Source organism: Pleurodeles waltl, chromosome 9 (genome assembly GCF_031143425.1).
Source record: "Pleurodeles waltl isolate 20211129_DDA chromosome 9, aPleWal1.hap1.20221129, whole genome shotgun sequence".
Lineage (NCBI taxonomy): Eukaryota > Metazoa > Chordata > Amphibia > Caudata > Salamandridae > Pleurodeles > Pleurodeles waltl.
In genome coordinates this window covers 889547877-889573203 of record NC_090448.1, presented here as the reverse complement: position 1 = coordinate 889573203, position 25327 = coordinate 889547877, and the positions used below count along the sequence as shown (strand labels likewise).

Sequence of the window (25327 nt, the reverse complement as noted above, 5' to 3'; positions counted from 1 at the left end):
GCGAAAAGCAATGAGAATACATTTTAAACTATTTTTGTGAATCTGACTGCGACTTCATTCTAACATAAAGGAAAAGAAGCTGCTGCCTTATTTGCAAGGGAAATAAAGTGCACGACATGTTATGCATATTAATTGTAATCAGATTACGATATTTCCAAAAATTAATCCCCTTACCCAATGCTATCACTTGTTACCAATGAACGAAAAGAGAGATCAATTTCTGAAATGGTTCGCATCTTTTATCTACAAGCAGATATGTAATTTAAATATCTGCATTTCCTGAGCTGAAAAGCGATTCATAATTCTATTCAGATTTCGTACCATAAAATGGGAGATGACATGGGTGTCTCTTAGATTTGCATACATCAGATTTCTAGCTGACAAAAAAACATGTTCTTGGCGACATTTGCCCAGTTCTCAAAGGCGCAGTGCCAGGGCTGACACGTTACAAAGTCTAATCTGAATGCGGAAATATTGTGCAGACCTTTTCACAAGATTATACAACCATTTCCTACAAGTTACTGATGTACGAATAGCCAGGCTGATTAATTTTTGTGCAGACTTTTATATACTTGCAGAGCCCTTAGTACTTCGGTGTGATGTCCTCAGTGCAACATGTGGGTCCTGTGCACTTTGCACCACTAGAACCATGCTATAATTCAATGGATAGCTCCTACCAGGGCAAAATCAGTCTTGTGATGCTTGTGTTCTGCTTCAGGAAGGACCTGTACTGGTAGTTCAGGCTGGACTTTTCCTACTGGAGTACAGTCAAAACTGATTTGCACATGATTGGGTCCCAGCTGAGGTAGCATGGTGCACAAAATAAAGATGGACTGGGATATGGCCAAGTAATTACCAGTGGCATAGATACATTTAAACATTTCACCCATCACTTTTTGTATAACTTAATTTTTGCTGAGGAGCAAACAATGAACAGATTTGTAAATATGGAGGAGTGCATAGCTCTCTTCAACCCTATTTGCTCTAGAGTGTGAAAGGTGTCCACGTACTTAGTGGTTAATTTATAAAATAAGTACTGGGCCCAAAGTTTTGTTTTTCTCAGAAGCCAAACGCTGGCACTTATGAATGGCAGGATTGCTAAATACCAAGACTGTGTAGTTCTAAGTCCACCTCATAACTCTTCCTTCCAAACCCATACTCCCCTAACTCCTTTATTTCACTCTGGAAGGTACTTCTTCTATTGATGCTTTCTGTTACTCTTTTTCATCTTTCTCTTCCTCCTTTTTCCTCCATCTGGTGCTTTTCGCTCTCTTGCTCTGGGTCAAAGTCTCATGAATAAAAGTATCAGTCACACAGATGAGTGCCAGTGGACCCCACCTGCAAACACAGTCTCAAAATAAGCTTGGAGTGCATTGCAGAGGTAGATTCACAAAGATGCAGACCAGAAATGCTACCACATAGTGCATCATCCCATCTAATGTTCTGGCCCTATTTCCTCTAGTTTCAGTGGCACGTAATCTAAACTGTTGATGTAACTATAGGCATCACCGCAACAAGTCAATGTAAGTTTTTATTTTCATTTCATGTGGTGTGGACAATGGAGGCTGCAACACCATTAGGTTTTTGGATTGCATGCTATAAATTAGAGTGATCTCACGTAAGATGTTTTTCTATGGTTTTCATAATTCTTGGAGTGAAACTGAGGAGCTATTGAACCAATATTAACAGAATGGTAATTGTTTCCAGAACATAATTTACCAGTACACAAAAGTTGCATTTATTTGGATCTGATTCACATAGCCCCAAATAGCAAAGTCAGAAATCTGATCCCTGAGGAGCACTTCTCAATAGTGTGCAAAATTCTAACTTGTTAGAAAGTCACAAAGAATGCTAGGAGTACTCTGGGAAATCTACAGCTGCAAATTTCGACATGTACTTCGTAGCACAAAATGTCCACTTGATGCAAAATTCAAAATAGTTTATTGAGGTCTTAAAGTGCCATAGACTGTGTAACTTTTCTTTCCCGACTGAAAGATATATTTTTAAGCTGGAGAAACCCTTCCCACATAACCCAGGAAATATGCCAACGTTTCCTAACCTTTCCCAGTTACAAAAGCATGGTATAGATAGAAACCTGCTTGTGTTTCAAGTGTTGGATGCTACCTGCAATAGAAATTCACCAACTTAAGATCATTCTCTAAACGAAGGTGTTTGTACTGGAACAGGTCCCTTCTGATGTAAGAAAAACACTTTAAGGCTTTACCTACTTTGCATGTGTGCTATACAATGCCATACACATACAAAGCTGGAAAAATGAAGAGCAATGAAAGATGCTGGGTTGACACAAACATGGTGCAAGCGTTATCAAAACCTTGGCCTAGTGTCAGTGAGTGAGAGTATGAGTGGGATTAAAAGTGAATGCGTGTGATTGAGAACAAATATGAATGGGTGTAAGAGTGTGAGTGTGATGCTAGGGTCATGTGACATGCCCTCCTGGAAAACATCAGGGTCTAGAGTAATATGATGCCACTTCATGTGCTGCCATAGAGAATGAAGATGTCACTTCCACTACCCCTTGCATTTAACTGAATCATGTCTCATATACACATACCTTTAGAGGCAAAACACTTGGCAGCTTTGTAAAGAATGTTTGGAATTGATTACAGATGGTAGTCCAGAGATTGCTAGGTGTGTCCATGGGCAGAGCTTCCATAAAAGTAGCAATGTTTTCCAAGCACCGCAGCATGGCTCCACCTGCTGGTAAGTTCTTTTTGTTATTCAGACCCTAAGAAAAGAGCAAGATAATTCACAATTTTCAAGCAATATGTTTAATAATTATAACTTTTTATACTATGCACAATCCCACACCTTTGGCATTTCTAAATGCGTAAGTAACCGGTGTTACTATTAGCCAGTTTAAGATACTTGATTTACCTTCAAAAGATGGAAAGCTAAGTCTGCCCTGTTGGAAATTGGACTTGTGATCGATGACCATTCAGCTCACTAAGCCATTTCTGCTGACTGTTTGACACTCATGGATCAACCACACAGGGTAGCACTGTGCCCTCCCTATAAACTATACTGAACTTAAAGAAGCAAATATCAACGCATTAAAACTTACTTAGCATCCTATCTCAATGTCAGTGGGGGACTGTGATAATGATATGCCTGTCATCAATTGTCAGCAAGAGGTAAGCATCCATGTCTAAACTGCTCATCATGACCCAAATCTAAAACACCATTCCTATCACAGGTGGCATATTCTAACCAGAATTAACTCGGTTGTGGTGCTTTAGAAAGCAACTCCTTCAGTAAGATCACCTCCTTCCAGATCATTAGGGACATGTTTTGCAGTTCTGGGCCTTGTGTAAACGTCTAATACATTTTGGGTATTGTCTTGTTTTGTTTCCATCGAAATAATTAGAATAACACATCTGAAATCAAAGATTTGTAGATGAGTTCCGGCTGGATACAGTGACCATACAGTGGTCACCCTAGTCTTCAGGTTTGGACACAAAAAATTAAACCAGAATGTACTGCGTTAGGTTAAGCTAGAAAGCTAGGAAAAAAACAAGACCTACTTAGTACTTTTTTTTTTAAAGAATCTTTCTGATACACGAACGATGGTTAGGCTAACGTTGCCAAAGGGATATTTGACTATGTCTTGGTTGATCAATGTTTGTTAAATAATCTTAATAACTTCTGAAAGTGATGCACTCCCGTCGGTAAAAAAAAAAAGCATCTTGAATTGTCCCCGTGCAGAAAATGATTGAACTTACTTCATTTCCAATAGCGTCATATTGCACATGAATGCTCTTACCAATGAAGCAAGGTTCGCGTTGACATTTATTACATACACAGAAATATTTTTTATTTATTGCATCTCATGTATTATAACGAAGCTGACGCCTACATGGAGGCACTTTTGTGTACGATCCCATAAAAAAATCGGACCTAGTGTTACTAATACCCCTGGTACCAGTAACAGTGAGTGTGGTATTAGCTACCCTTAAATTCAAGTCACTCATAAAGCCGGCCTCAGAGCCTGCTAGTTTTCAAAACTTTTTCTCAACTCTTTAGCTCAATCCTACCTCTAACAGTTGACTCAGGGCAGCGATGGAACTCAGCTCACTGAAATCCATGAGTGAGGTGGCTAATGTTCGTAAAAAACTTCCATCTGGAAAGGAAAGCACCACTGTCAGCTTTTATTCCATATGGTGTTCGGTGATGCTTGCAAGAAACTCATTTGCGGACAGTACATTACCTTTGATATTGCTCTGAAACAGCTGGGTAAGGATTCCATTGGGAGCCAGCTGATGGAAAATGCAGCGGAGAAATTGTTTTGCCACACCTGCAGCATTACCAGGAATCATCATGCTTAATTAGAAAAAAATAACATGTCGTGATTGTTGTTAAAAGAACACAATATATACAACTCAACCGGATCCTAGAGAATGTGGAAAATGGCACGCTATAAACAAGTGCTGCGCAAATAATACAAAAATACATTCAAATTATTTTACATATGGTGTTATTTAAATAGAGCTTCACTTAAATACCTATGGGCAGTAATACAGATTCAAAAAGGCCTCGATTCCTGCAAATTTCATCAACATTCTAGTAATTGTCCTTTGATCGTAAAATGGTGAAATTATGGAGTAATTAATATTTTCACATTTTATAAAGCAGGTTGGATATAAATCGCTCATTACTGGTGGGACTCGCACTTCCTTCACCGGGTCTTGACATAGCTGAATGAGCAACAATCTTGAATCAAACATATGTAGTTAATAATAAATTGGATACTGCCATCACAAGCATAATTCGTATAACATAATCTCAGATTTGAAGCTGCACTTAGAGGTTGTAACAATGAATGCTTAAGGGGCTTCTCGCACATTGATTGCTGACACTTTAGTTCTTTTCAAATAGTATGTAGTGAGATACCTGGACATGAAGATTACAGTGTAAAACTATCTCCAATTAAAGTAATTGAAGTCTTTTGTTTGCTTCCTTAAAAGCAACAAAATCAACAGAGAAATGAATAATTTACACTATAAGGTCTCTTCCATACCATCAACCTAAGACCCGCACTGCCAGGCTCAGGCCCTTCTTTATCATCATCCATGTTAGAAAAGTTACCAACAAAGTCACAGCTGTAAACAACGTCCATAACGTTCACAATCTAAAAATTATCAGGCTCACTTAAATTTGGCTGGCTCCCAGAAACTTTGGTATTTTAGAAGATCTACCTCCTCATTACTGTTTAGTTGGTCTTTAGCAACTGTACGACAGAGGCGATTGTCATCATCATTCCCGATGTCTCTGAGCCTCACAAATTCCAGCCCAAAAGCCTCAATTTCTTCTATGAACAAGGCACCATTAAATATAAGTTAGATGTACTCTGTCATATTTTGGTAGAAGCAATACCATGGTTCTAAGGCAGTCGAGAGCCCCCCGACCTTTGCCCAAGATCCAATCACTTGACTTGATAAAATACAATCCTTTGGCTAAAACCCCAAATACTTCTTTGCTTCAATACTACAGACACCTCGGCAAGCCAGCGCAATGTCTTCCATATTAACAGTCATACATACACCAAAGATTGCACGTTTGATTTTATCCTCATTTGCAACCTGTATACCACCAAAATAAAGATACCTCTGATCATTTTATTCTATAATTTTCTTATTACCTTTGACCTATCCTTCAGAAAGATTTCCTAGAGCAACAAAAAACAACCCATCATCTGCAGACTTTGACACAAGATTACAGGAAAATCTTCCTAAAAATCTTAAAGATACTTACTGCAGAAGACACCATGAAAACAGCTGTGGCTCGCCTTCGTGCTCATATCATTACCATTTACAAAGCTATAGACACTATCTGTGAGAAAACAGGGCTGATTGCAGAGGCCCCCTTACTTTTTGCCCCCATTTTCCACTTTATGCTGGTGTTTTCCTGACTCTGATGGTGCCCTGGGTACTGCTAACCAGTCCCAGGGCCTGTGCTCTGTGTAAAATGGATATGCAAATTAGGCTAATTATAATTGGCTAAGTTAACCTACCTATAAGTCCCTAGTATATGGTAGGGCATGTAGGTTTAGGGACCACAGCATAGGTGGTGCACACCTAGGTGCACTGCTGAGGTGCCCAGTGTCATTTTAAAGGCAGGCCTGCCTTGCTGGCTGCTTTTAAATTAAAGTTATATGCAAATTCGACTTTGGAATTAAAAGTACTTCCAAAGTCTTAAACTACCTTATTTTTACATATAAGTCACCCCTAAGGTGTGCCCTATGTGCCCCTTAGGGCTGGGTGCCATGTAACTATAAGCAGGGACTTTATAAAAATAGATTTATAAACCCTGGTGAGGTAAAAACAGCCAAATTCGTTTTTCCCTCATTGAAGTAAATGGCCTTCATAGGCTAGAATGGGGAGACTTTATTTTAAATTTTAAAGTCTCCTTAAATGTTGCATACCAAGAATTTGGTATCAAATTAATTGTTGTAATAAATCCCACAACTTCCAGTTGTTGGATTTAATATAACTTGTTCAGGTAAAGAGTTTTAGACTTTACCTAAAAAGTTGCCAATTTCAGCCCTGCATTGTTTTTGCTGCTGTGCTCTGATTGGCCAGCCTGCAGCAGCTTAGTCAAGCTGCCTTGATGAGGTGTGAAGTGGCCTGGCTTCACACAAAGGAATGTGCTTGTGGGAGAGAATCTCCCCTCAGCAGATGGTGAGGCAGGAAGGGGGAGGGCTGCCAAACTGGTCTTCAAAGGCAGAGAAGGACATTTGGAGCAACCAGCAACACCCCCACATCCTGCAACCCCAGACAACTAGGTGCCCCCTTGATTAGATTAGGAGAGGGCAGGAGAGGGGTGTGTTTATGATTTTTAGCCACACCAGTGGGTGGGCTCAGCCAGATGTAACCTCCAAAAATCAGATTCAGCCATGTTGGATTTTTAGAGAATGTTGCCTTTTGGGATGGATTTTTGCCACACTTCCCAGGAAGTAGTCATCACAGGGGGACGACCCTGTACCTGATTGGAGAACCAGGACCTCCCTGCTTTTCACCCAGGAGCAAGGATAAAACTGGCAGACCTGCCCCCACACCTCAGATCCCCGCCAGATTTCAAGAAGAAAAGAACTAAAGGAGAAGAAGGACTGCCCTGCTGGACCCCTGGCCTGCACCTGGAACCTGCACTCAGAAGGACTGCACCAGCTGCACACTTGGGCTTCACCACAAGAAGGACTTTGCCTGGCTTCAACTGGTTCAAGGAGGGACTCCCTGTTTGCTACAGGTGAAAAATTGCTATCCAGAGTCCCCCTGCACCAACTCCTGAAAAGTGACCAGCTGACCACTGTCCAGTGGCCAAAAAGGAGTTTGCGCCAGGTGCATTCTGGTAGTTGAAGTCCGCACCCCCCAAGGACCATCTCAGAACTTCTGGACCCTTGGGGTGAGCTGTGGCCCCCAAAAGAACCTTAAAAGAACATCTGGGTGAAGCCCCAGAAGTTTGGAGAAGATATGAGAATTTTTGTAAAAAAAGCTCCAGAGAGGGACCGACCCGCCGCAGAAATTCTAGCCGGCTTGCCTCAACCGCGACCCGGCCTGACTTGGTGGTTCGTCCCGGTAAAGAAAAATCTCCGAAAAAGAGACTAAGTCCGAAGGTAAAAAGTTGACCAGGACCTCCCAGCCATCGTATCCGAGAAGGGCTCCACGGACGTCGGATCAAGATCCAGGTTTACCCCGGTCGAAGGATTTTCACCTCGAAAAAACGACTACGTCCGAAGGTAAAAATCTCCACCGGGGAATCCAGCATTGCGTATCCGGACAAGGGCTCCAGGAGGTCGGATTCGACTGGCAGGTTCGTCCCGCTGAAGAAAATCTTCAAAATAAAGACTAAGTCAGAAGGTAACTTTTTAACCGAGGCCTCCCGCGACTTGCAGGGCTCCATCGCGGTCGGCCTGAAACTTTGACTTTGCCCCGGTCGTGGTGCAACCAGATGACCCGATTGGCGCTTTTTGTTTCTAAGCGCTAGAAAAATAATAATTCTTTAAAAATTCATATCTCCGGTTCCCTTTATCCGATTTTATTTGTTTTTGTGTCATTTTAAAGATAAAAATATAAACTATTTTTATAAATTGGTTTTGGATTTTTAAACTGTTTCCTGTGTTTTATTTAATTACTGTTTTGTGATATTTGAATGCTTTACACACTGTCTCCTAAATTAAGCCTTGACGCTCGTTGCCAAGCTACCAAGGGTTGAGCTGGGATTAATTTACTGAGACCTAACTGTACCTAAGTGGAGGTTGGTGGCTTGTTGCTAGGTGTAGGTACCTACCTGCCCTTACCAATAACCCATTTTCCAACACTATCACACAAACAAGCAAAAGAATAGGTAAGACAACAATATAAAAAATAACTTCCAAAACTCCAGCCTCACTGCCATCAAAAGAAACATTTGACAATTTTAGCACAACAGAAGCAGAACAAATACCCACAGACAAGTCTGCCACATCTAGCAATGCAGCCTAAAAACGCTATACAAGTGCCATGGACTTAAATACAGTCATACCATAGAACTCAAACCATCCCCTCCAGACCTTCCCAAGTGTTCTGCAACAATTCCAACCATTCCACCCCATCAGTAAAGATTTTGACAAAGGAAATTTCCAGCTCTTGGTACAGATTCTGACCAACCAAGGTCCACTTTCCACCTTGGCCCTCATTGACTGTGGTGCTTCAGGGTTCATTATGGATCAGAGATTCAGGGTTCATTATGGATCAGAGATTCAATGAAAGACATGGTATAGAAAAGGAGTAAAAAGATATTCCAGAAGGCACTGAAGGACTAGAGGAAAACCACTCATCTCCTGGGCATGTTCTGAAAAAAAGCCTACCTAGAAATGGTTTCCTTTAATGGGCATTTTGAGGCCATTCAAGAGGACCTCATTGAAATACCAGCTTTTCACATTGTTCATGAAACAACTTGCCTACAAAAGCACAACTCTTTCATTGATTGGCAAAATCATAGCATTAACCTTTCCTCTCAGGATTGCCATAAGATCAGTCTTCCTCAGAAGGATTAGAGTGTACACTTATCTTAATTTGATGTACAGCACAAAAGCAGAAGGAACGACTTGAGACACCAGAGGCACATAAAGATTTTCAAGATGTTTTTAGTAAAAGAAGGAGTGGATCAAATGTCCCCCACATCATTTGTACGGTCCCCCTATTGATTTATTCTCACAAGCAAATAATTCTCACGGACACATATATCCGGTCAAAATTTAGAAATATAATATCCTTGAAAAATATTTATTGGAAAACCTACCACAGAGCTTCACTCAATATTCCATTTCACCTGTGAGAGCACGTTTTCTTCATCCCCAAACATGGGGGAGAGTTCAGACTGTGTATAGACTACAGAAAACTTAAGGTTTGATTTAGAGATTGGCAGAGATGTTGTTCTGTCGCAACGGTGATAGAGTGCCCTCTCTGCCAAATGTTAAATGCAGCCATCTGATTTACAGACAGGTGGATCTTACGTATGTCAGCAATGGAGATTACTCCATCTCCGTCTCTGACATATTCCTAGGGTGGCCAGATGGAGTAAGTGCCTTCAAAGGTTTCGCAATTTGATCACCTACCTGATTTATAGCAGGTGGACAAATGACCAGTTTTCACTGCCCCTTACCGTCAGGTGATAAGGCGCAGAGTAAACTGTCAGATGATACTTCACACCATGGGAGACAAATCTCATGGTGTGGTGGTCATTAGTTTTTGCATTTTCAAAACTACTTTCAGATTTTTTTTTACAAATTCAAAAACAAGTTAAAAGTTTGACAAACATACTCAATATGAGGGTACTATTAAACTTTTCATTCATTGACAGAAACCACGATGATGCAGTTCCCGTTAAGTGGGTTCCACTGGGCTGGTGGACATCTATAAATTTGGAGGTGAGGACCCTTGTTATGGTGGAGTTAAAGTGCCCCACCATACCGAAGGATTTACCTACATCATCTAAATCAGGCCCTAAATGCCATCACAATCAGAAATACGTACCTCTAACCACTTGATCTCCGTACTATCAGATCAAGGTAGCCAAGATCTTTTCTAACATTGATCTTTGAAGAGTCAACGATTTAGTAGTGAAATGATCAAGAGAATAATAGAAGGCTGCAGTCAACGTGACATACTGGCACTTTGAGCATTTGGTGATGCCCTTTGGGCTATGCACCCTTGTGGGGGATCACAAGCAAAGATAATGTCATTTTTAAACACCCCCTTTTAAATCCAATTTTTAATACCACAGAGGGACACATTGAGGCTTTTGAAGATTTTAAAAGTACCCTTTCAACTGTAGGTTGTTACATACCCAGTCATGATGAAAGAAGACCCTAGGAGATGTAATGGAATTACATGCCTTTAAAGAGAGTTGAAATGTTGACATGCAGCTTTTCAGAATTATGTAGAACATATTTTCTAAGCTCTTTTGACCAAATTTATATTGGTATATATTTCAATGGTAGCCGGAGTTTTTCACAAAAACTACAAGAACATTGTATGCATATCAAGGAAGGGTTAAAAAGATTTACTCCTTGCAAAACTTGAAAGTGTTTGTTTGAAGTGCCTAAAGTTGTATTCCTAGGTTTCTCTATCTCACAGACAGGAATAAAAATAGATTTGGAAAAGGTTAAGGAAGTATGGGATTGTCCACACTGCAAACTCTCAAAGAAGTTCAGACATTTTTGTGAGTTTTTAACTTCTACAGGCATTTTATAAAATATTTTTTCGACATTGTAAATCCTTTTTCACAGCTCACCTAAAAGATGGCTCAGTTTCTTTAGGGCTAGGAAGAAGACATCACCTTGAAACCCTTAAAGCATTTACTAATGCACCTATTCTCAGACAACCAGAGAGTAATGTGTCATTCATCGTAGAAACAGATGCCCCCTCCTATCACATTGGGGTGGTTCTGTCACAGAAACTTCCTGAAACTGCTGAAATTCAACCAGCGGTGAAGTTACTCTCAAGCTTTAACATCAGTAGAAATCAACTACACCACTCATGACCAAGAACTCTTGACGATAAAGAAATCTCTCTTACATTGGAGATATTACATAGAAGAAGCTCAGAATCATATTACTATATGGACAGATCACAAGAACGTAAGAGATCACAAATCCATAAATGTATGAATCTTAGACATTCATGGTGTTCTCTGTGCTTTTCTAGGTTTGGCCATGTGGTTAGTTAGAGATCAAGAAATCAGAATGGGAAAGTGAATCTAGCCAAGGATAAGGCTAATGCCTGGCAGATGTCATACACATTAAATAAAATAAATCTGTCATACAAATTAAATGAAATAAATATGTGCTTAATCCTTGGTAACGTGTCACAAAGCAGTTAGGTGTAAATTAAAGGCAATGTGTAAAGTATTTAGGAAGTGGGAAATGACAGGAACAACGACGCCGGAACCACAACAGCATTGATACGGCAAGAGGAATCACGCTTGTGTTAACAACGACCCTTTTTCTCTGCCTTAACCATGCGTGTGCTGAACAATGCACATGCATGGTTAAGGCAGACAAAAAGGGTGTCATCATGGGGAGAGGACGTGGTCAGGTAAGTGCGGCTGGGGGGGTAGTTTTTAGGGTATTTTTGTTTTTAGGGGCAGGGTGAGGGGGTCGGGGTAATTTTGTATTTAGGGTGCGGGGCAGGTTTTATGGGGGTCAGGGTAATTTTGAATTAAGGGCAGGAGGGGGTTCGGGGTTTTAGGGGCGGGTGGGGGATGGGGTAATTTTGTTTTTAGGGGTGGGGTTGGGGGGTCGGGTAGGACACAGTCAGGGAAGTAGGGCTAGGGAGGGTTGAGGGTAGTTTTTAGGGGTCAGGGTGTTTTTATTTTTAAGACGCAGGGGTGGGAGGTCGGGTAGTTTTGTTTTTAGGGCGTGGTGAGGGGTCAGGGTAATTTTGGTTTGAGGGGGTGGGAAGTCAGGGTAATTTTGTATTTAGGGTGGGTCAGGCGGGTTTTTAGGGGGTAGGGGGTCAGGGTAATTTTGTTTTTAGGGGCGGGGTAGTTTTATTTTAAGGGCAGGGGTCAGACTAATTTTGCTTTTGGGGCAGGGAAGTATTGTTTTTGGGGTGATGGTCAGTTTTAGGGCAGGTGGGTGTGTCGGGTGCATTTAGGGGCTGGTAGTTTTATTTTTAGGGCGGTGGAGGTCTAGGGTAGTTGTATTTTTAGTGCGGGTGAGGGGGTTGGGGTAGTTGTGTTTATAGGGCAGGTGGGGATGGCAGGCGGAAACCACACATGCTGTTCCATACATGCCTTTACTAGGCATGCCTTTACAACAAAAAATCTTTGTAAAGGCATGCGTGGTAAAGGCATTCATAGAGACAACGTGATCATTGTTCCAGCTGCGTTGTTCAGGCATGCTTGGTGGGCGCATGTGTTGTTCCATCATACATCCTTAAAAAGTACATAAACAGTAGAAAAAAATCACCCAAAACACAATAAAACTAAACAACTAATTTTAAAATAAAGAGAAAAAGTTTAGGAGTAAAATAATACCAAAATGACAATAATTCAATTAGGGAAACCTCAGATATAATTTTTTTAAGAACTTAAAGTGAAAAAGCACCAAGACAAATAAAACACTCAATGTAAATCAATGGTTGCGGTAGACCAGGACCAGATGCAATTTCAAACCAACTGCGAGTGAGCATTGGTTGCATACGCAAAGCCGGTTTGTCCCGGTAAAAGTCTGGGAGGAAAAAAGTTAGAAAACGTTTAAAGTCCCACCTCAGGAAGGGGCTTTGGGCCAGTTGTATGATGCTTTTTGCATGGCGCAAACAGAGAAATTCGCTGTTTGTGCCATGCAAAAAGCACATTGCGATGCTCATTCTCATTTTGCGAGTTGGTAACCTGGTTACCGACTCGCAAAATGGGAATGCGACTCGCAAATAGGAAGGGGTGTTCCCCTTCCTATTTGCGATTCGCATCGCGATGTAGAATTGCTTTGTGACCGCGAACGCGGTCGCAAAGCAATTTGCAGTTAGCACCCATTTTAAATGGGTGCTAACTCATTCGCAAAAGGGAAGGGGTCCCTGTGGGACCCCTTCCCCTTTGTGAATGGCCCTGAAAACATTTTTTCAGAGCAGCTCTGAAAAAATGAAACACAAACGTTTCATTTTTTGTTTGTGTTGCAACTCGTTTTCCTTTAAGGGAAAAGGGCTGCAATACAAAAAAAAAAAAAATTGCTTTATTTAAAAGCAGTCACAGACATGGCGGTCTGCTCTCTCCAGTAGCCACCATCCCTGTGAGTGCTGCGAATCAGAAGGGGGTTGCAAATTGTGACCCACCTCATTAATATTAATGAGGTGGATCTTTGCGACCCCCTTGCGATACGCAGATGGTGTCAGGGACACCATCTTGCATCTGGGTTTGCGACCAGCAAATTGCAAGTGGCTCAGACTCGCAATTTGCGAGTCGCAAACTTAGAGTTTGCTGCATCTGGCCCCTTGTTACGTCATTGAAGAAATATGCTGACATTTCTTCTACGTCTCAAAGCAGAATGAGACTTTGCGACTTTTTGAGGAGTAAAATCCTCTCCTCATGGGAAACTGCTGAAACCTTAGCCACATCCATGGAACTAAAGACCGGGATCCAAGGTTGGTCCAACTGGCCCTCTGGAGCATTTCATGTTCCTCACTGAATATGTTCTTTTCTAAAAATGTAACTCGGAATGGAACGTAGTTCTTTTTTGGAGGCACAGAGATTTTTGCAAAGGACAAAGCTGAAGTACAGTCTGAAGACATGGAACTGCTGGTGGGACACTTTTTCTGTCTCTAGAGCTCTTGAGGAAACAACTTCAAATGTTTCCAAACTTTCCCCAAGTGCCAAACAACCTCCGGAATATACTTCTAAGGCCCCCATTACTTTAGGAGAAGGCACTTAGGGGGTCATTACGACTTTGGTAGTCCCTCTGCGGGACCACTAAAGCCGCAGGGGGGACATTGCCGGCATGCCGCTGGCATTCCCCCCGTCATATTACAATATTCCCCCCGGGCTGACCGGTGGGAACATTGTATTACGACGTTCATGCTGGGCTGACCAGCGGGAACAGTGCTATGGTATTGGTCTTGGCTCCCAATACCATAGCACAACAGCACCTTTGGAATGTACACTGTCTGCAAAGTAGACAGTTCGCATTCCAAGGGTGCTAGGCAGGGGGACCCCTGTGGCCCCGAGCACAGTGTTTCCACCAGCCTTTCCATGGCAAGGTCCCCCTCATGAAAAGGCTGGCAAAAACAGTAGTAGTGATCAGCATGGTGTCGCTGAGTTCAGCGCCGCCATGGCTGACCACGAGTCTGGCCCCCGGGCAGCCATCGGGAACCATGTTCCTGGCTGCGATGGCAGTCCCCAGGCAGTCTGACCACCAGGGTCACAATGTGGTGGTCAGACCGCCTTAAATGCGACGATCCAATCGCCACTATGAGTCTGGGGGTCCTTGGAAAGCCAGATGTGTAATGAGGGCCTTATAGGCTCTCAGGTTGGCAGACAGAGGTGAAGTGCAAAATCTAGTCCAGTTCAGTTGCCACTGGTTCGCTGGGATTCTTCATAGGAAAGCTCTCTTTAGCTTTTTGCCAGCCCCAGCTGATTCCCAATGAGTGGGAGCAGTTCCAGTGCCTAGAAGTTAATCTAACCTGGGATGCGACTAAATTAAGTTACACACATCCAGCAGTATATTTGGTTGTCATCCTTGCAAGGGAATGCCAGCAGAGATAGGTTCTGAGGAATACAGGGTTAACCCATTATCAGTTAGTGCACAGACACCAAGTTCAGCAGGTTTAGTCTGCCTGGTATCCTGTCAAAAGTCTAGCAGTGTTCTGAGGAAAGCTGGGTAAAGGTCCAGCTTTATAGGGTATATCAAAAAAAGCAAAATAGATCATAAAAAAGTATCTGACTTTAAACTCTTTCAAGACTGAAGTGTTGTTTATTGGTGACTCTTCCATCTGGAATTCTAATTGGTAGTGTACAATCTTTTGGTCCTCCACCTTCTCCCTCACTTTCCACAATGAATCTAGGCATCACTTTCTATACTAACCTATTTTTTTTTAGGATAAATGCTTCTAAAACATTTTCATCCTTCTTTTTGCTTTAAAAGTCCTTAGGAAGGCCACTCAGCTAATTCAGAAAAATGTGAGGAAGACCATAATACAAAAATCAATGTTATCAAGACCAGATTATTGCAGTTCAATTTTGTTTGATCTGCTTCAAAACAGCTTTTCAGACTTCAGCTCAAAAAGAACACCCCAGCAGGCTATTCTTGAGGGTCTAGAAATATGAGCTATTTTCACAATATTGAAACAGCTTGCACTGTCTACCAGCAGAGAAAAGATGTATTCTCAAAACCTACAGTCTTTGACACTGTGCTCTTTTGATCTGAGACCCACAGACCTCAAGAACATGTTTCATAGATAACTAACTACCTTGTACTTGGCATTTAGAAAACATCTCACAACATAACTGTCTTCCACTTAATTCTCCTGATTGTTCATGGAATAAGAGTATCATGCAAAGGCACCAAGAGATCTAGTTTGGGTAGCTGCTGCTCTATAAAATTATCCACTAATAATCAGACAATCAACATGGGTTTATTTTGACAAGAAATTGTATCTTCACTGAACAACAACAGCCACCTTGTATTTACCACAATGATAGCTATCTGGAGATCAATCTATAAATAGCAAAAAGTTGAGACACTTGTTCACTTTTCAGCATCTCTAAGGCAGAAACTTTTATATTGATTAGAAATGCTTCAGTTTACATGAATGTTGGCCATCAAAACGATAATGATCTTGGATTAGCTGGCAGACATGAGAATTTTAAGTCTTTTCAGATTGCATGTACTGAATATATTCTAGACACAAGCTATTTCTGCAAGTATTTTCAGCTAACACATTCCCTGATGTGTCATTTGGGCCCTGCACCATTGAACTACAAAATTCTCATATTGTGTCTTACCTTGAAACCTGGGTCAAATACAAATGAATAGTATCAGCCCTTTAAAAAGTGATATATTTTTCAGACCTACCATGCCTACCTCTAGAAAAATCTGGCAATCCACACTTCAAATCAACCACACTAAAAATACTTTACTATTCATGCATAGCAAATAGATAAGAGAAGCATGCCTTAAAGATTTTAATTTCACAATAGGAAATGACTGCTACTAGACTCCCAAAAGAGTGGGACTCCCACCTTACTTGCAGTGTTGAAGATGCCATCAATACCATTGTGAGCTATTACCCAGCTATTTCTCCCAACTGAGCTACTATGTGGGGTGAACTAACTATAAACAGTGACCTTACATTTGACCAGTATTAGGACAAAATATCAAGTTTTAAATATTGAGTTGGTGAAATAATGGACAAAATATAGTGACACAAAAATATTGTGATGCTGAAATATTGTTCTACAGAATATTTATATTTTAGAGAAGTAATATTGCTTTCATGTATATATCTTTGTTGTTAATATTGTTTTCAATATTTTTGTTGTAAACAAATATTGTTTTTAATTATCTTTTTGTGTATAATTTATATATTAAATTCATGTGTTATTACTGTTTCTATATATGGCAATAATATTTTTAAATATAGTCTGTAATTTTAAGTTATTCATAATTTGTATTTAATTACTAATTACTGGTTTTGCAGCTGCTTTATATGTTTGTAGGGGTACAGGGTGGGAAGTTAATTAGGTATGATTGTTAACAATTAATTATTAATGTATTGTTAATTATTTAATTCATTAATAATTATGTAAATTGTGCAATAATATTTATTACGTTATATATTAGGTGTGGGCTGTTGGGTTTGTAGTGGTGTAGTGTGGGAAAATTAATTATTAATTTATCATTAATGTATTGATAATTAAGTAAATTGTTTGATATCTAGATTTTTTTAAATATATATTAGTTGCGGACTACTGGGTTTCTAGGGGTATAGGGAGGGAAGTTATTTAAGTGCTAATTAATTAACAATGAACTATTAATGTATTATTACCTATGCAATTGAATATTCATTATGTAAATTGTGTAATAATTATATTTTTATTAGTTATATATTAGGTGTGGGCTACTGGGTTTGTAGAGGAATAGAGTGGGAAGTTAATTAAGTAATAATTAACAATCAAATATTAATGTATCATTAATTATTTTATTGAACATTAATTATGCAAATTGTGCAATAATTATATATTTAAAGTTATATATTAGGTGTGGGCTGCTAGGTTTGTAGGGGCATAGGTTGAGAAGTTATTTAAGTCATAAGTAAGTTCAAGTAAAAATTCATCAACAATTATTAATTTATTATTAATTATGTAATTGAATAATAATTATGTTACTTGTGCTATACTCATTTATTTTAGATATATTGTAAGTGTGGGCAGCTATGTTTGTGGGGGTATAGTGTGGGAAGCTATTTAATAATACATAATTAACATTTTTGAATTGATAATTATTTAATTCTTTAATAATCACACTGAAGTGAAATATTAAATCTTATCCCTCTGAAGTCCAACTTTCCCCTTACTGTTGCACACACCGTAGTGGGAATAGTAAATGTAACCCCTTTGAAGTCCAACCAATCCTACTGTTGCACAGACTGAGGTGGGAATAGTAAATCTTACCACTACAAAGTCCAATGTGTGTTGTAACATTTCTCGTAAATATGGTACAATGTCTTCATCCTCTACTGACCTGGCAGTGTCAAGACATAAGAATGTAGATATCAAGATAACAGGGATTATTCACATATCACTGAACTGATCCACATGAGATACCTTAGTCTCCAATACCCAGTGGCAATGGCTAGTAGTCCTTGTCTGTCAAACGCTCTATAGAGTTTATGATATATATTTATGATGACATATTAAGCTATCACTCCAGGCCCCACATTAGACACCCGTACTAGTAGATGTGTACATATGATCTCTAATGAATTTATACTCAAACAGTTTCAGAATAAAGTGACATATTTGAAGCTTATCATTCCTAAACAATGCTGCAGGTGACAATATGTATTGCTTTGCTTTCCCATAAATCACCTATCTTCCACCTTCTCTTTACTTTCTGAAGTCTATGACATACCACCTTAATTGTATCTTTCTTTGATGACATGTTGATTGGTTATCTCCCAAACTGTGTCCTAATATTTCCAAATGCCACAATTTAATGTGTGCGTGCTTACTTTTTTTTGAACCAGTTATTATTGATTTCCATCGTAGCAGCATAGAAGCAAGTTACAATCAAACTGATCTGTAATGCATGGCGAGGTGCAAGAATCCCTCACTGGTAACTGCGTATTTATGACAGTATATCGGATTCAAAAGAAGTAATAGGTACAAAGCATAAACTGGCAAACAAACAAACAGAGCTTTCAGGTCAAGACAGTTACAATTCCAGATGGAATTACTGAAATAAGAAAAGCAATACTTTTGTCTTTCCTTCAGGAGACTTTCCCCCAGATGTGCACCCTCCTGTCCCTTTGGGTTAACTGTACATTCACTGGGTGTCAGCACCAAGCCCTATAGTTATATCATATATACAGGTATATGATCCGGGAGGCGGAAACAATAAAATTGCCAGATGCATAAAGATTAGTGACAACTAGTAGGAAAAATATATTCCCCTTAAGCCAGGGAGATCCTCCTTAAGCTCTTGTAACTCATGAAGCGGTGTGTCCCAGTCTGTAGCAATGTGGTCCCTACACAACCCTTGAGTATCCTCTCTTTGGAACGCCACAGACTCAGCCCTAACCTATTTAAGTGTTGATGTGCACCAATGTTTCAGTCCTGATAGTGTGTTAGCTTTCCATTGCATAGCAATGGACTAGCAAACTTTAAACAGTGCCAGGTCTATAAATCGGTTTGTTGTGTTTCCTGCATTTATATGTTTGAACAGGCCTAAGACTTCACTCTCCATGGTGCAAAGACCCCCGCGCCCTGTGATGTCTGCCAGTGCATCCATGACTGCCTTCCATAGTGTTGAGGCCACATGGCAGTCCTAGAGCAGGTGCGCCGTGCCAGTCCCTGGTGCCTGGCACAGGGGTCACTTGGAGTCAGATGCAAATCTTCTTGGAAAGCTTCTATGAAAGCTGTCATGTGCCACACATAGCAAATTGTTAGACTCTCAAGGTACCATGGTACAGCAAGGACTCTTGCACCATGCATTGCGTGAAGTCAGCAGTGGCCAGTTCGTGTTCTTTCTGTAGCCATCCTGCTCGCCAGCAAGCAGGTCAAATGTACCTCCATGCGAGATAATAGTGTTCAAAGTCAGAGGCCCTGAGGCCCTTCTTGACTGGAGCTGAAGTTTATCAGTGCTGCTCGGCAAATGCTTTTGTTTCAGAGGAAGCTCCCTAGTATGGTGGGTAAGCCATGAAAAGTACTGTGGGGTGCATGTGCAGGGAGATTGTGGAAGAAATATAGTAAATGTGGGAGCATCACTATTTTCAACAATGAAACTCTATCTTGGACAGTGAGTGTGAGCGTATTCCAGAATGCAATCTGAGGTCTAAGGGGGGCAATAGCCCTAGTGAGATTGCCTTCTATAAGGTCTTGCGTGATATGATAAATGTGAATGCCCAAAAATTACAGACAATGCTAATCCACCAACAGGTGCTGCGGTGGGTAATCTGGACTAATTGGGAACACATAACATTTAACCCAATTCCCTCCCAGGCCCTAAGTGGCCCATATTCCATTAAGACATCTCTAATCTCTGCTATACCCTTCCGAAGTTGCAAATGAAGATCAGTACGCCATCTGCTTATAAGGATACAATATTAGATTCTTATCCCAGCGGTATACAGCACGCATGACCCAGATGTCGAAGCCTCTGCGCCAGTGACTTCATTGTTAAGGTAAAGAGGAGTGGAGATAGAGGGCAACCCTGTGTGTTCTTCTCTCACCATTATTGGACTAGAAGTGCAGTGCCCTATCTGCACCCACGCAGAGTGGTCTGTGTAGGGAAGCTGAATGAGTCTTTGAAGTCTGCCTGTGATGCCCATGGATATATCTCATAAACTCCTAGTCTACAGTATCAAACACCTTCTCCAAGTCTAACATTTTGCATGTTGCATAAGGCCATTGAGTGGGGGCCAGCTCTACTACTCTATGGAGCCTCTGAATGTTTAGAGCGGTTGATCTGCCAGGAATGAAGCCGTTCTGGCCTTGGTGAACCAGGTGGGGAAGATAATCAAGGAGTCGTACCGCTATGATCTTGCTTAGGAGTTTGTAATCCATCCCAAGCATAGACAGCAGGCGATATGATGTCACCTTCAGTGGATCCCTATCAGGTTTTAGGAGGGACACCAGCAAGGACTTGCGAAGTGTTGTTGCTAGGCGGCCTTCTTTTAGGGCATCCTGATACAATTAGCTAGAAGGTCTTTATAAGCTTTATACAGCTCAACTGGTAGCCCGTCTAATCCCAGAGCTTTGCTCGTGCCAGCACGCCGAATGGTGCCCCTGATTTCTTGTATCGTGATAGACTCATTTAGGCCCTCATTACAACCCTGACGGTAAATCCCGCTTTCCGCCGTGCAGAAGACCGCCAACATACCGTTGCGGCAGTGGAATTTCGCTACAGGTATTACGACTCACAGCTCGGAATCCGCCACAATACAGACACCCACACAAGTCCGCCACACCAAAGGTCAGTGATAAACTGGCGATCCTAAAACCTACACTGTCACGCCAACAGGAATACGCCCACACTATCGCAACCCACGAATCCACGCGACGGTCTTTCACCCGTGGTATTCCATTGGCAGTACACACCGCCGCGCTCAAAATACACACACATTTACAAAACACAACCACATTGGACAATTCAAAATCACTCACAAACCCTTACAACCAAAATTCTGAAAGAAGGCCAAAGAGAGAGACTACCTAACACAACACCAGCATCCACAGACACAACACCATCACTTAAACAACATCCACGCACCTCAAACAACACACACCAACACATCCCCTCACAAATCACAACAGACAGCACCTCACACATCACCCACACCACATCATGGCACCTCAAAGACACCCCAGGTGCTCTGAGGAGGAGCTCAGGGTCATGGTGGAGGAAATCGTCCGGGTAGAGCCACAGCTATTCGGATCACAGGTGCAGCAGACGTCCATTGCAAGGAAGATGGAGCTATGGCGGAAAATTGTCGACAGGGTCAACACAGTGGGACAGCATCCAAAAACAGGGGATGACATCAGGAAGAGGTGGAACGACCTACGTGGGAAGATATGTTCCGTGGTATCCAGACACCAGATTGCTGTACAGAGGACTGGCGGTGGACCCCTCCCTCCTCCCCCACAACTAACAACATGGGAGGAGCAAGTCTTGGCAATAATGCATCCTGAGGGCCTCGCAGGAGTAGCAGGAGGACTGGACTCTGGTAAGACAAATCTTTACTACTTTATCCCCCCACCCCACCTGCATGCCAGCACATACTCCCACCCTCACCCTCACACCCATCACCCCAACAACCCACAGATACCCCACTAACGCAACCCACACATCCCAAAATCAAGCCCTGCATGTAACACCAATGCATGGACACCCATCACCAAAGCATGTCCAGTAGAGAGACTCACTCATGCCCCAAAATCATCAATCACACAAGGGCCACAGCAATAATGCAAGCACAGGAGTAGAGGGTAACTCACCCATTGCACATGATGGCACACACAGATACAGTAACTATGCATTTACAGCCCAACAGGACCCATACCCAACGTCACCAGACAGGAGGTGCCAGACATATCCAGTCCCCCCACAGAAGAGACCCACAGTGATGACAGCAGCTCTGCATGCCTGGATCAAGAGGACCAGCCCGGCCCATCAGGGACCTCGGGACAGATCATTCCCCTGACACAGTCACAAACCACCACTGAACCTCCCCCTTTCAGTTAACACCACCACAGCACCCACCTTGCGGGTCCATCCCTCTGTCCCCAGGACACGTCAATCAGCAGTGTGTCCACCACTACAGGGAACCCAGGCAACCCCACTAACACAGGACGATCAGGGACCTGGGGCAGTGGCAGTGGGCACACGGTTCAGGGGACAGAGGCACAGGATAACAGGGAAGCTGGGAGGACTGCTGTGCGACAGGGGGAGGACAGGCCCAGGGAACCCACACTCCACAAGGCACTCCCCAACATCATGGGAGCTTACCACCATTCCTAGGAGACCATGGGCACGGTACTGGCCAAGTTTCAGGAGACCCAGCGGCTGCAGGAGGAACACTATCTGGGGATCAGGGAGGACTTGAAGTCCATCAAAACCACTCTGGTCACCATTGCAGGGGTGCTGGCAGACCTAGTCAACACCAGGAGGGACACAGTGGCACATCAACAGGCCCCTGACACTAGCCTGGACGATGAACAGCCCTCCACCTCCGCCGGCGCTAGTGGACAGGAGGCACCACCACAGGAACAACAGGCCCCAGCAACCCATCCCCTGCAGAAGGAGAACCACCCCGCAAACGGTCCCTGAGATCCAGGAACAAGACAGAGAACATTGCCAAGACCCCCGCCAGGAAATAAGACCCCCCTGAATGTCACCCTTCTGTCCCACTTTGTCACCCTGTCCACCTTAAACTGCCATTGCTCCAATTCCTATGCCCATTGGACAATGCACCTGTGAAACAAATAGACTGGACTCTGCCATGGACATTCATCCACCATCACCCCAGCCCATTTCACACACCCCTCCACTTATTTGCACAGAAATAAACACACTTGAATCACAAAACAATCTGGAGTCTGTCTGTGCTTTCACTAATGTGTAATTGCAAAACCTCTGGAATATAGCAATGTCAATGAACTTGTTCACATACCAATGTAACACAGCTGTAGGCCAGCAGTAAGCATAGCAGAGGGCACACAGTGGGACCCAGATCTGTGAAATGGAAAGGCAAAGTAACAAGCCAGGGTCCATACACTGAGTGAAAATGACAGACTTATGCTATCTCCAACAATAGTATGAGATGTGGGAAGCAGTTACATCTTCTTACCTGTGTCTCACTGGAAGTATTGCATGATGATGTTGTTTCGGTTGTCGACATCTTCTTCTTCTGCCTCCTCTTCTTCACTGTCCACAGTCTCCACAGCTGCCACAAGACCACCATCTGGCTCATCCTCCTGCAGAAAAGGCACATGGCGTTGCAAAGCCAGGTTGTGCAGCATACAGCAGGCCACGATTATCTGGCACACCTTCTTTGGTGAGTAGTATAGGGAGCCACCTGTAAGATGGAGGCACCGGAATCTGGCCTTCAGGAGGCCGAAGGTGCATTCTATAATCCTCCTAGTTCGCCCATGTGACTCATTGTAGCATTCCTCTGCCCTTGTCCTGGGATTCCTCACTGAGGTCAGTAGCCAAGACAGGTTGGAGTAACCAGAGTCACCTGCAAATGTCGAGGGACAACTGTTAGACAGACACTAACCCTTAGGGACAACCCCATACCCAGACACCTATGTCAACTGTGTTGGGACCTTGGCCTCACCTATTAGCCACACACAGTGCCTCAGGAGTTGCCCCATCACATAAGGGATGCTGCTATTCCTCAAAATGTAAGCATCATGTACAGAGCCAGGATACTTGGCATTCACATGGGAGATGTACTGGTCTGCCAAACACACCATATGCACATTCATGGAATGGTAGCTTTTCCGGTTTCTGTACACCTGTTCATTCCTGCGGTGGGGGACAAATGCCACATGTGTACCATCAATGGCACCAATGATGTTGGGGATATGTCCCAGGGCATAGAAGTCACCTTTCACTGTGGGCAACTCCTCCACCTGAGGGAAAATGATGTAGCTGAGCATGTGTTTCAGCAGGGCAGATAACACTCTGGACAACACATTAGAGGACATTGGCTGGGACGTCCATGATGCCATGGCCACTGTTGTTTGAAAAGACCCACTGGTCAGGAAATGGAGTACAGACAGAACCTGCACTAGAGGGAGGATTCTTGTGGGATGGCGGATAGCTGAAATCAGGTCTGGCTCCAACTAGGCACACAGTTCCAGGATTGTTGCACGATCAAGTCTGTATGAGATAATGATGTGTCTCTCTTCCATTGTCGACATGTCCACCAGGGGTCTGTACACCGGAGGATACCGCCATCTCATCACCTGCCCCAGCAGACGTGCCCTATGGAGGAGAACAGCGAGCAGAGGGTCATCCAACAATTAGGTATCATTTGCTAAAACGATGGAAAATCGCAATGTGCCGGTATCTGTCTGTATTCCAGGCCTAGATAGGTGTCACGCAGTTTACTTCCATCCCATGTGGCCCCCTGAAATGGCGGCTACCTGACCTGTAAGGTGGGACAAGGGGAAATGAGGTAACTGCACTGGCGTTGTACACCGTCGCGGTGAGCGGGTGAAGACTGCGGCGCAATTCAGCATTGGTAAACATTGGGCCTTATGGGTCTCAGGAGCCAATGACGATGTACGCCGGCGGTGACGGTATGCACCGCCATGGACGTGGCTGCCATTTTCTTACTGTTCACTCACTTGATACCTGACCTTCAACAGGAGAGGACCTACACTGCAAGTGCTGCTGTGACCTGTGTCTGGAAGCGACGATGGCTACAGTGTCTGGGGAAAGGGCCCCTGCCTTCACTTTGGAGGAGTTGGAGAAACTGGTGGATGAGGTCCTCTCCCAGTACACGCAACTGTACGGTCCTCCAGACAAAAGGTGAGTACACTGTGAGCATGGTGGATGGCACCTGAGTGTAGTGGATGGAAGAAGGTGGGGAAGGGGACAGGCCAACATGTCAGGATTGTGTGTGTATGTATGGCTGGGCCAGGGTGGGAGGTGTTTGGCAATGCCTGAGATGAAATGTACGGGCTAGAAATATTCATTTTTACTTCACTTTTCCTCTAGGTCAGCGCCCCCCCAGAAGAAGGGTATTTGGCTTGCCATCGCCAAGGACGTCTGGACCCTGGGGGTCTACCATCAATGGAGCACCCATTGCCGTAAAAGATGGGAGGACCTGCGCCGCTGGAGCAAGAAGATGGTGGAGGCCCAGCTGTGGATGGCCTCCCAACGTGGAAGGGGTGCCCGTCGCCTCATGACCCCCCTGATGTACCCGATCCTGGCGGTGGCCTATCTGGAGTTGGATGGGCGCTTGAGGGCATCACAGCAGCCACAAGGGGGTGATTAGACTCTAATTCAGCTGACTCTGCACACTTTATGAGGTGTCTGGGTGGGGGAAGTGGGCTGTGGGTTCCCCTAGGCCAGGGCAAACTTGGTAGGCTAGGTCCCTTGTTAGGCAGG

The 25327-nt window shown here is 43.0% G+C and overlaps 1 protein-coding gene across 1 annotated transcript in view; it reads right to left on the bottom strand.

Moving 5' to 3' along the window:
• Positions 1–25327, bottom strand: part of UNC79 (unc-79 homolog, NALCN channel complex subunit) — a 770017-nt gene that overhangs the window by 244775 nt on the left and 499915 nt on the right. Inside the window, exons 39-41 of the mRNA XM_069208227.1 lie at positions 4226–4338; positions 4053–4138; positions 2573–2746 (exon numbers count right to left, since the gene is read on the bottom strand). Coding sequence (XP_069064328.1) covers positions 2573–2746; positions 4053–4138; positions 4226–4338 — 373 coding nt within the window. The remainder of the gene's footprint in view (positions 1–2572; positions 2747–4052; positions 4139–4225; positions 4339–25327) is intronic.